At 40.2% G+C, this 12,251-nt stretch overlaps 1 protein-coding gene across 7 annotated transcripts in view; it reads right to left on the reverse strand.

Annotated features, from left to right (window-relative positions):
- The window catches only part of LOC137425676 (collagen alpha-3(VI) chain-like), a 100,729-nt gene that overhangs the window by 9,220 nt on the left and 79,258 nt on the right, over positions 1 to 12,251 (reverse strand). For 4 of the 7 annotated variants that reach the window (XM_078776967.1, XM_078776965.1, XM_078776966.1 and 1 more), the window contains exons 28-34: positions 7,325 to 7,372; positions 6,975 to 7,100; positions 5,862 to 5,942; positions 5,519 to 5,644; positions 3,610 to 3,953; positions 3,125 to 3,470; positions 2,795 to 2,866 (exon numbers count right to left, since the gene is read on the reverse strand). In XM_078776967.1, the coding sequence (XP_078633093.1) occupies positions 2,795 to 2,866; positions 3,125 to 3,470; positions 3,610 to 3,953; positions 5,519 to 5,644; positions 5,862 to 5,942; positions 6,975 to 7,100; positions 7,325 to 7,372 (1,143 nt within the window). The remainder of the gene's footprint in view (positions 1 to 2,794; positions 2,867 to 3,124; positions 3,471 to 3,609; positions 3,954 to 5,518; positions 5,645 to 5,861; positions 5,943 to 6,974; positions 7,101 to 7,324; positions 7,373 to 12,251) is intronic. The other 3 variants (XM_078776969.1, XM_078776968.1, XM_078776971.1) reach the window with 2 other exon arrangements.

Here is a 12,251-nt window from a genome sequence, read left to right on the forward strand (position 1 = left end):
CAATATGTTTGATTCCAAAGCTGAACTTCCGCTAATGGCTCACACTTGCTGCTAAACTTAATCACATCAACCTTACTCTGCAATGTCTCCTGCTCATTCTCAGTTTCCCCTGGCCTCTCAGATGAGGTATTCTTAAAATTATTGTAACCTGCCTCTCTAGCTGTCTTCAGGAAACTAACAAGACTGTGTCAGGTTCGACTCCAATAGGGTAGATGGGTCTGGCTTGTGGTCTGCCATCTCTTCCACAGACGGGTCTACAATCTTTTCATCTATGGACATAGACAGGGTCTTCGACTCTTTCATCAGTCCATATATTTACGGCTCCGGCTCTCGTGCCTAACATCCTGTCCATGGTATGATTCATGCTGTAATGAAATTTCCAGAAAGTAGGTTTCCTTTGAGTCATGGAAAACTAGCGCATACTTCTGCCAGGCCGAACAGTTTACATTTCCTATTCCACTGATACACCAAATCTGCATCCAGATTTAAACCAAAATCGAATCACCTTGTTCTTGTCATCCAACACAACTCATCCACAAAGTTTTGAAATATCATGCGATATATTATTTTTGGACCCATCTCTCCATGCTGAAGAATCATTTAAAAAATTAAAAGATTCTCGTATCCAGATCTTCACCAATTAATCGAATCACTTTGTCCATGCCACCCATCCACCAAGCTTCTTCTGAATTCGTCCATAACTTCTTTTTTACAGTGTAGCCCATAGGGCTGGGGTTCTTAACCTGGGGTATCCATACCCCTTGGGGGTATGGGGAGCAAAATCTGGGGGTATGTGACTCGTAATAAATTATAATAACAAATTGTAATAAATTCAATGAAATATCAACTTTAAATATATAATAAATATATAACAAGCGAAGAAATAAATAGGGATGAAATCCTAATGATTTTCTTTCCTGTTCTGTTCCTAATTATCCATATGTAAAACGAAGCTATTGAGGTATTTGGAAGTCACACTGGAACCTAATGGGACTGGTAATCAGGCGTGGATCCCTGAACCTGGCCAGTTTTCTGGGTAATAAGTTATCAATTTTCATCCAAAAAATAGGCAATTAAAGTAAAAACACCCCTCAGAATGCACCACAGAGCACCTAGAAATCAAAAAAATTATAGGGGGACATGCCCCCACTCCCCCCTAGCTATGCGCACCTTAGGTGCGCCTTGGTCAGTCAGAAGTCTGGCGAAGGGGGTATGGGGACATCGTGGGCAATCCTTTGGGGGTCTTGACAGGGAAAAAGGTTAAGAACCCCTGCCATAGGGGAATGCCGTCTGGAACTGCAACGGTCTGTATATATGTTCCTCACAAATGTCCACCAATAAGAGCTGAGCATCTGGTCACATGACAGGGTGACATCGTTTAATAACCGTCACAGTTGCATATCTGACTAAAAATAAATATAACAAGCGTTACGCCTAGGTCCCCCGTCGGTGAAGAGATGTGAGTTGACAAAGTGGAAGACGCAAGGTGGCCATCTTGGATTTTGACGTGTCGACCAAATTTTCAATAGCGTTCTCCATTATGCGTAGATACACCAACACACCAGATTAGAAGTTAGTAGTTCGTATATTTTTCAAGATATTTCACTCACAAGGTTCAGACATATATATGGTGGCGGCCATCTTGGATTTTGATGTGGCGACCCAATTTTCAATAGCGTTCTTCCTTGTGCCTAGATACAGCCACACACCAGATTAGAAGTTGGTACTTCGCTTATTTTTCAACATATTCCGCTCACAAGGTTCAGACATACATAGCGGCGGCCATCTTGAATTTAGACGTGGCGACCCAATTTTCAATATCGTTCTTCCTTTTGCATAGGTACACCCACACACCAGATTAGAAGTTAGTAGTTCGTTTATTTTTCAACATATTCTGCTCACAAGGTTCAGACATACATAGCGGCGGCCATCTTGAATTTTGACGTGGCGACCCAATTTTCAATATCGTTCTTCCTTATGCGTAGGTACACCCACACACCAGATTAGAAGTTAGTAGTTCGTTTATTTTTCAAGATATTTCGCTCACAAGGTTCAGACATATATATATGGTGGCGGCCATCTTGGATTTTGATGTGGCGACCCAATTTTCAATAGCGTTCTTCCTTATGCCGAGATACACCGACACACCAGATTAGAAGTTGCTACTTCGCTTATTTTTCAACATATTCCGCTCACAAGGTTCAGACATACATGGTGGCAGCCATCATGGATTTCGACGTGGGTTGCACCCACACACCAAATTAGAATTCGGTCCTTCGCTTACGCACGCACGCACGGACGCACACACAGACAGAGGGGAAAACCATAGTCCCCCTTTCGCTCCGCGGTGCGACGGGGGACAATAACCTTCGGTGGAACGTTTTGGGGTCCCAGCAGGTGTCATAAGGTAGGTAGGAGGTTTCTGAAATTCCTCAACACAATTATGATTTTCAAATGTGATGAACGTGGACCTTGCTCCTGAATCCGGAAGTGAACAGATGATGATGGTTTGCTGGTTTGATAATATCTCAATACAATCGTGATTTAACATTTTATTTTGATACATTAATAACATAGTGTTAATTTGTGATTGGAATGATGAATGATGCTGTTTGGAATGAAAATATAGAGATGTTGAGTTCAAAGCAGAATGATAAATTGTGATGTGTAACAAGAAGAACGAGAACGGCACTCTTTGATGTCACGACATCGACTGATATGCCTCAGCCCACATTAAGATTTAAATGCACAAGATTGATCAAATGATGCAATTGAGGAAAGAATGACAATTTACCAAGAGTTACATGAGCCTCAAGTGAGACAGTTGCTCCCGGTTCACCTTCTTCAGTTGAGCGTAAAGGTGGAGCTGAAATTTCAACAAGAGAAGAGTAGATTGAAGTGTAACAAAGAAAATGTAGAAGGCCGATTGTGACAGCGATAACAATGCAAAGAAGTTTTCAGCACTTAAGAATATTCTCACTTCAGAATTATCATCTCCAGGTCCCCATCTAATCACATAACACCAATTTTCTTTATTTAAACACAATCAGGAGAACCAATTACTGTTTTAATGACCCAAACGTACATGCCATGGAGATTGGTGTCATTGCAAGAACTGACTTACTGGTTGCAAGTTGATTTATCTCAACAGCCAAGGGATTCTGCACAGTTGGTGTTTCCGTGACAAGGATTTGCGGAAGAACAGGAGCAGAAGTTTCAATAACCTCCTCAGTGGTCTCAATGACCTTGTCGACCGAATATGTCAATTTTTCAATCACAGTATCAAGTCTGGAGAAATTGTCGACCAGGATGATGTGTTGTTCATCAGGTGAACTCACAATCCTCTTTAATCGAGTTTTCTCAACATTCCCAACTGCAACAACAAATGTTTTCACATGGGTGTCGATCAACCTCTGCAGAGGAGCTTCAAATTTGTCATTGTTTGTTCCATCAGTGAGTAAGATGAGGATCTGCAAGAAAGAACATCTTTAGTCAGGATAAAATGAGGAGCATATGTCCACAAACAACTTCAAAGAGAGGCAAATGAGAGCTTCTTCACTCATGTCAATGTGTGGCATACACTTCCACTTACAGGAAGAAAAGACCCACCTTAGGAATGTTTCCTCGGCCCTTCGGATGAAACACTGCAGAGAGTGAGTCTTCGGTGGAATCCCCTTCAGGTCTCGATTCGTTTATCAATTTTATGTCCCGTAAGACGCTCATTATGGATGACTTGTCGCTAAGCGTGTCCAGGTTGAACCGAATCTGTGTCGTAGATGTTTTCCCACTCCCAGTGTACTGCACGAGGGCCACTCGAACCTTGCTTGGGCCCACTTCCAGCTTATCCAGAAATCCAGTCAAAAACTCAGTCACCTTCACGAAGTTGTCATCTCCAATATTGTTGGAAAAATCCACAAGAAAAACTAAATCACCTTGTTGGTGCATTTTATGGGCTGAAAAGAGAAGAAAATACAAACTTCGAGTTGAAATGTTGAACATTGGGGAGGGGATATTTTTAATCAAATTGATGTTTTAGTCGGGAAAGGTCACAGAAAAAACAACAGGCAGGATTTTAAAATCCTCAAACAAATTTTGCACAAAACTGAAAGATCTTCATGTGTAAAGAGAGTTTGTAAAACACAAAAGGATACCGACACTGGGATGAAAGAGTTAAACTAAAGGTGCCATTGACAATTAGAAACAGGGAACAAAGTATAATATGATTGAAGGTCACATGACAATGTGAAGATATTTTATGTGACACGGAAATCTGAACTCATCACTGAAAACAAACATCCCGACGATTGTCTTCACATCAAAAAGAAAGTTAAATGAAGTTTAGTCAAAGCGCACGTTTCCCATAAATCTTTACATTATTTTTATTTTTGGAGAAAAAGTTACGATTTTTATTATCGTAATGATAGATATATTCAGAGTATGAAAAGTGTACCTTTTTGAAAAATTATCACACTAAAATACGCCATTTAGTGTCTGTCCGTCTGTCTGATTAATTTTTGATGCCAATACATTTCGTCCTTACTTATCCAATCTCAACCAAACTTGACAGGATGACGAAGGGGTACATATTCATTCGCATTCATTTGCCCCCCTCCCCAAGGGGGTTTTCTCCCCCGAGCGGCTTTTCCCCGGCATTGCCGTCAATGGCATTGCGTGTCGAGGTGTATATCAATGTTAAATTAGCTTTATCGTGGTGTTTGTCCAACAAAGAAGATTTATTGTACCGTTTTTCCAAAGACGCTTTTTCTAATAAAATTAATGATAATCGCATATTGTTAATGTTATGACAAAACAATATTAATACTAATAATATCCCACTTCCCCAAGGCGTTTTTCCTGCAGTGATAACGTGTATAAATAGCTTATAGTTATAATGGCGTTTCCAGGGGAGCAACAGCTTCTACAGGAAGTAAAAATATTATAAACCACAAACATGTATGCTTAGCTTTTTAAACAGTCACTAATGCTCTTTATAACACTAAACGAAGAAATTTGGAGGAATGCCGACATCCGTGAAGTGAGGTTTACTTACAGAACTGAGCGAAGATCTATTGTACTCGATATAACCCACAAATGATGGGTTATTAACATGGCCCTTTCTGCCGCTACCGTGGCATTTTTCGTTGCGAACTTTTGAAACTTGCTCCTGCTGTTTTATACGAAACTGAAAAGGAGAAGCTCGGATTGTGCTCCTTTACAAAGCAGCTAGCTTGCTCTTGCCAAGCCAGCCGTTCCTTAATGGTTTTGAATGGAGTGCTTGCTCAAATGCTTAAACCACTTGGCGATCTCTCCACAATAAACTTGGTAAATGAACACACACCCAATGTTCTTGAGATCCGACCATAGATAGAATGTATTCTAAATACCCCAAAGAGGAATGAGCCTTCTTTCCACTCCCATAGTGAGTGGGTGTACTCGTTATTTTGTGCGTCTTACAGCCCATGAATCACACAATTTCTACATGATTTACACATCACGTGATGAATGAAGTTCTACTGACTTCTCCCTGTAGTCGTCTCATCTTCAGGAGAAATCTGCGGGGCCGTCGCCGTGCCTGGTGCTGGAAGGAGAGGTAAGAGCACTCCAGCAAGGGTTGGTGGAGCTGTGTCCACTTGGATTGGCTCCTCTGTGGTATAACAATACAGTTACCAATTATCTACCATATAACAGAACATGAGAATTGTCTCGTTAACAAGAGAAACACTTCCTTTGAATGAGAAAACACAGATAAGTGAACTACAGTCTGAGAAAGAGTCATCTGCGTGATAAATGGGTTTTCTTGTAAATTCTGCAATCACAGGTAAACACGTGAAATGTCATTTGAAGGAGGAAGATCTGCTTACCGGTTGTTGGAGCCAAAGATGGGATGGAGGTTGCCTGGTTCTCAGCCACAACTGAACCCAAATTTGTTGAAGAGATTTCCACTGTGAGACACAATCAATGGATGACAAATAGCGTTTGCAATGTGTTTGTGTTTTTGATAGAAATAAAACAGATCAACATTTGAAACGATAAACTTTGATCTGATATTTTTAAGTTTGTGCTCAAATAATGACATAGTATTCAACATTTAATTATCGGTGGAGGTTTATATGTTGCCTTCATGAAAATTGACAACTTCCGGCTCTTAGAGATAAAAAGGGAAAGTTCATTGTAAGTTAATTTTTCGAAAAGGTAATTTCATGATAAAACCAAACGGAACAGTTTATGTTTGTATCCATCCCATTGATAGGCTCGATCTGCTGACCTGAACTAAAATCGAATTGGCTTGTTCTTGTAATCTAACCAACTCATCCATCAAGGTTTGTCATAATCCAGCCACAACGTTTTGAAATATCGTGTTATATATCGGTTGTGGCCCCATCTCTCAATGCTGAACAATTACTGAAGAAATTTAAAAATTCTCGCATACGGATATGGATTCGGATCTTAACAAGCATCTAAAGCATTCCTCTTTGTCACTCAACGTGTCCACACAACATCACACTTATCCTGCTCACAGACAGACAGACAGACAAACGGGTGAAAACATAACATCCATCCACCTATGGTGGCAAGGTAATAAATTCCAAGATTAACAAGTGAAATCTAAAATGTTTACATACTTCTCTTGATCAAAAAAAAAAAATCGTTTTGGTCGAGAAATAATTTGTCATATTCCAAATCCATTAAATGGAATGCGAGGAATGTTAATCTGCAAATTCTCTCCTGAAATATGGACTTCCTTTAACAACAACCAAAGGAAACAATGGACTCCAAAGGAATCGGTGGGTTCGCGTTCAATTTTCAGACATTTCCAAGTTAGTCAGCCAACATTCGTTCACACTATTATATTAATCAACCAGAGAGGAAGAGTAGAAAGAAGATTATTTGACATGTTTGTCACAATATAGGGAAATTTAATAATCCATTGGTACATTATCTCAAATACAGACACAGACAAACACCTCACTCACTTTCCTCTGGATTTGTTTGAACCTCCGGAATTATTTCTTGGGCTGAAGTTGTGCCTCCTGTTTCAACAACAACTTCCGGAGTGTGAGGGATTGTCGATGGTGTGGTGCCCTCTTCAATCAGTGTTCCTATGACAACAAATGAACATCAAAAATGTGTTCAACAACACCGATTGAGTGGAGAATGGTGTTTTGAAAATAAGAGAATATTGCATCCCACTGAGGAATGCAGGTTTAAAACATTTAAATATGGAGAATTGTTACTGCAGTAATTTCTCATCGCTGTTTGTGTTTTTGTTTGAAGTGCATGAAATTGCTGAAATATTGTAAGTGGAGAAAGAATGACAAATTACCAACAGTTGCTCCTGGTTCACCTTCTTCAAATGAGCTCAAAGTTGTTGCTGAAATTTATACAAGAGAAGAGTAGATTGAAGTGCAACAAGGAAAATGCAGTAGGCCGACTCGATCAACGATAAATGTAAACTAGGGTGTTCGTAGGACACGATACTTCACGCAGTGTTTAAGTATATCCTTCAATTTCAATGAAACAATCATGTTACAGATCGTTTAAAAAAAATCCGGAAGTTTAGTGCTGTTTAAGAAGTCTTCGGCACCACCCCCATTTAACATGTCCAAGTACTGCAAAACCGGAGGTTTGTGGAAGTGTTAAGAAGATGATTTGTCTTCTGTCGTGTTCACATATATAGAGTCTCCGACTTACGGAGGGGTTACATTCCTGCATTACTTTCGGAAGTCAATTGGTATGAAAGTCGGAAATACTGCCGATAACCCTATAATATGTGTACCTGTACCCTTGTAAATCCAAGTTATAAAAATAAAATAATTTTCCCGTGTATTTTTTCACCTTTAAGTAACTTTATGGAACAAGTAGAACAACACTCAGTGGAGCACATAACTTCCCCAGCCTGAACAGTTTGTTTTGTATCCCAATGATCGGCCGGATCTGGACCTGATCCAAAATCGAATTGGCTTGTTCTTGTCACCTAACATCCACCGAGTTTCGTCATAAGTCATCCATAACTTTTTTTAATGTCATGTTATATATCGCTTTTCACCCGATCTTTCAATGTTGAAGAATCACCGAAAAATTAAATAATTCTCGAATTCGAAACCAGATTAAGCTCTTCACCAAAATCAAATCATTTCGTCCTTGTCACACACCCAATCGATCCACCAAGTTTCGTCCAAATCCGTCCTGAACTTTTTGAGATCCTATCTGATGGTGAAGAAAGGTGAAGGTGAAATGGTGGTGAAGAATTGGTGAAGAATGGTGAAGGTCTGAATGTCCTTCAGGTGTCCGAAGGTCCGAAGTCCGAAGGTCCTTCACCCGAAATGGTGAAGAATCACTTAAAAAATTATACTAGCTGGATCCGAATCCGGATCATCACCAAAATCGAATCATTTTGTCCCTGTCACATACAGTACACTGCCTCTCTGCCAAATGTCGTCTGAATCCATCCACAACTTTTTGAGATATCTTGTTCACAGACAGAAAAACAAAGAGCCAAACAGGCAGGGGTGAAAACATAACCTCTATCCATCTTAGGTGGTGGAGGTAATAATAAATAAAATAATAAGAAGAAGAAATGCAATAATAGAACTAGATGGTATTCATAGAATACTTACCCTGAGCAGTCAACTTGGTGTAAGCCAACTCTTCTATTTTTGAATGTTTCTTTTTTTTTGATCCAATATGGCTGCCAGACCACGTGAGCGATGACATCATCAATTTATGTTCTCTAAATAATTGTCGCATAGATCATGCTCAATAAATTTCAAACTGATCAGACTAAGCGTTGTCCCTGTCGAATTATGACGTCATAATTATGGCACCAATGACGTCATCGCTAACAACACCTATTCCCCATATGGAGTTCTTTACAATGAGCCACGTTTCAATTTTTAAAATGCTGACATAGCACAAATTTTACTTAACTGAAATGCATACCCAAATGTTATATTTTCGTCAAAAATCGTCGGAATTTCGCCAAATCTGTTTTGGTCGTGTGTTAATATACCTCAGCGATCGACAAATCTGAAATCAGAATTTTATTTGAGGTCAAAATGACCCCGTGAGGTCGCTCCGTACTTTGCCTGCTCGTCATTTGCAGTGTAATAATTAATTCCATGCCCACTCTAGAAGACTCTTCTTCCTCACGCAATAACAACTTCTAGCTTCCAGACCGTACATCCAATCATCTTGAAATTTTGCACACATGTTACACTTCATTACCTCTACTATAATATAAAGTTTCATGTCGATCAATGAAGCGGTTCAAGAGTTATAATATTTAATATTGTTGTTTAATTATTTATATCCACCAAACCACGTGACCTATCGCAAATTTCAAAAGGTGATTTTAGTAGACTGATATGCTGAACACATCTGTGAAGTTTCCCCTCGATTGGACCACAAATGAGGGAGGAGCTTGGTTAAAAAAAGTTTATGCTTAAAAATGTCATAACTCCGAAAACATGTGACGCATGACATCATTCTCGTTGACTTTTTTGTTCGTCATGGGTATGCGATTCTGCCTGCAAAGATTGGCCTCGATCTGTTCAGTCGTTTAGGAGAAAATTGGATTTTAGTGGTTTTTCACTCAAAACAATATGGCGTCCGAACCACGTGACCTACGACGTCATTATAATTTTATTTCTGCATCAATTTATACCGAGAAGATGCTCAAGAGCTTCATCCTGATCGGATAAAGTTATTTACTTGTCGAATTATGACGTCATAACGGCGGAACTTATGACATCATCATTCACATATGTTATTCCGCATGGAGAGTTCTTTGCAATGAGACCTGTCTCAATTACTTCTGTGCAGCGGTTTTTGAGATATAGAGGTGCAAAGTTTTTTGTTTTTTTCCAAGATGGCGCCAGCACCACGTGACCTGTGACGTCATAATATTCACTAAAATATTTTACAGTTGGAGTCCCTCCTATTGTGAAAATTTCATGTCAATCGGACCAAAGGTTGCCGAGAAAATGAATGTTTTAAAATGCAGACACACACGTACGTACGATGTACGGACGGACCCGAATGCTTAACCCTGACAAATTTCAATCCTGACAAATCTCACACTCTTACGATGTCTCTCCGAAAAGACCGACTGGACAACCCTCCCATCCACTTTCTGAATAATCCTCTCCAAGAAGTTCTGTCACTCAAGCTTTTGGGTCTCACTATCTGCCATGATCTTTCCTGGGAAAACAACATTTCAAATCTGGCCTCCAAAGCCAGTCGCCGACTGGGCATCCTCCGTCGTGCGAAGTCCTTCCTTGGCACACCTGAGCTCCTCACCACATACAAGGCTTTCATCCGCAGCTCAATGGAATACTGCTCTCCCCTCTGGGCTGGTGCTCCTGCCTCACACCTAGCTCGTCTTCACGCTGTTGAAACCAAAGCGTTCAGAATCATTGGAATCTCCCGTGATGAAGCTACCTCCGAGGGCCTTTCACTTACTCACCGCAGGCAGGTTGGTGGTCTTTCCGTCTTCTACCGACTCCTCTCTGGCCTTGCTCCTCCAGCTCTCTCTGGGCTCTGTCCCCCAAATATTCCTGCAGGTCGCACAAGATCTGCCTGCAACCCTCTTATGGTTAAACTGCCAAAATCAAGACTCTCTGCTCACCTTCATTCCTCTTTTCTCCCGCCTCTGGAACAAACTCCCCCACTCCCTTCAATCCCACTCCTCCCTCCAGGTCTTTAAAACAGCTGTAGACCACCATCTCTTATCTTCCCCCATCCAAAACCTTGATCTTTTCTACCCCCGCTAATTTCACCCCAAATCCTCTTTTTTGAAATACCAACTTCTTTCCTGGAAGTCCGTGGTGTCCTTGTGTTCATACTTGTCCCACCCCCTTCCCACGCCGCCTCCCCCCAAGCCCTCTCCCTCCCACACATTCCCGATGTCCCTCACAAATGTTGTGTTTATGTGCTTTCCCTTCTCTCCCCATCTTGTCTACCGCTCCCCTTTTTATATACTTTGTGTGTTTGTCTGTTTGATTTGTTTGTGTGATAAATGTTAGCTCTTTCACGAGCCTCAATTATGTGTACAAAAAACAAAAAACAAACAAAAAAACCCCCTACCTTTCGCCTCACGAGCACTGGGTAATAAATGCAGAATAAACTAGAACGGCACTCTTTGACGTCACAACGTCGACTGATATGCCTCCCCCCACATTATTACATCATTATAATACTTGTATAAAGTTTGATTTAAATCCATTCAGATGTGCCCAAGCAAGCACATTTTTACTTGACATGACCTTTGACCTATTTTCCCCAAAACTTAATCAGTTCATGTTTCCATCATTATACATACCTGCACCAAGTTTTAATTTAAATCCCTTCAGCTGTTCACAACTTCTCACATTTTTACCTGACATGACCTCTGAACTTTGGCCTTTGATCTCGGGACCCCCAACATCGAATCAGTTAATCTTTACATGATCATACATATCTGTACCAAGTTTGAATTAGATCCCTTTACCTATTCTCAAGTTATAAACCTATTACAGACTTTGACCTTTAACCTTTGAACTCTTGAACCCAAAATCCAATCAGTTAATCATTACATCATTATACATACCTGTACCAAGTTTGAATTAGCTCACTTCAGCCATTCTCGAGTTATAGACCTATTCCAGATTTGACCTCGGACCTTTGACCGATGACTCCAATATCGAATCACTTAATCTTTACATCATTATACATACCTGTACCAAGTTTGAATTAGATCACTTCAGCCGTTCTCAAGTTATAGACATATTACTGACTTTGACCTTTGAACTTTGACCTCTTGAATCCAAAATCTATTCAGTTCTTCTTTACATCATTCTACATGAGTGTATCACATTTCTTTAGAATCCAACACTGGTTCCCAAGTTATCGCAGTGACAGTATTTTTTACCTAACATGAACTCTTACCTTTGCCCTTTGACCTCGTGACCCCAAAATGTAATCAGTTCATCTTTAACTCATTATACATACCTGTGCCAAGTTTGACTAAGCCGTTCTCAAGTTATCGCGGAAATGAAAACCCATCACGGACGGACAGCCAGACGGACAACCTGAAAACATAATGCCTCTGCCGACTTCTTCAGCGAAGGCATAAAAATGGAATCGCATTCCAAAATTAATTCAAATATTAACAAGTGAAACCTAAAATGTTTACATAAACTCTAACTCGTGACCAATAAAAAAACATTTCGTTTTGGTGGAGAAATTAATTTGTGATATTCCAAATTCATCAC

The sequence above is a fragment of the Myxine glutinosa genome, chromosome 4 (genome assembly GCF_964187855.1).
Source record: "Myxine glutinosa chromosome 4, kmMyxGlut1.1, whole genome shotgun sequence".
Lineage (NCBI taxonomy): Eukaryota > Metazoa > Chordata > Myxini > Myxiniformes > Myxinidae > Myxine > Myxine glutinosa.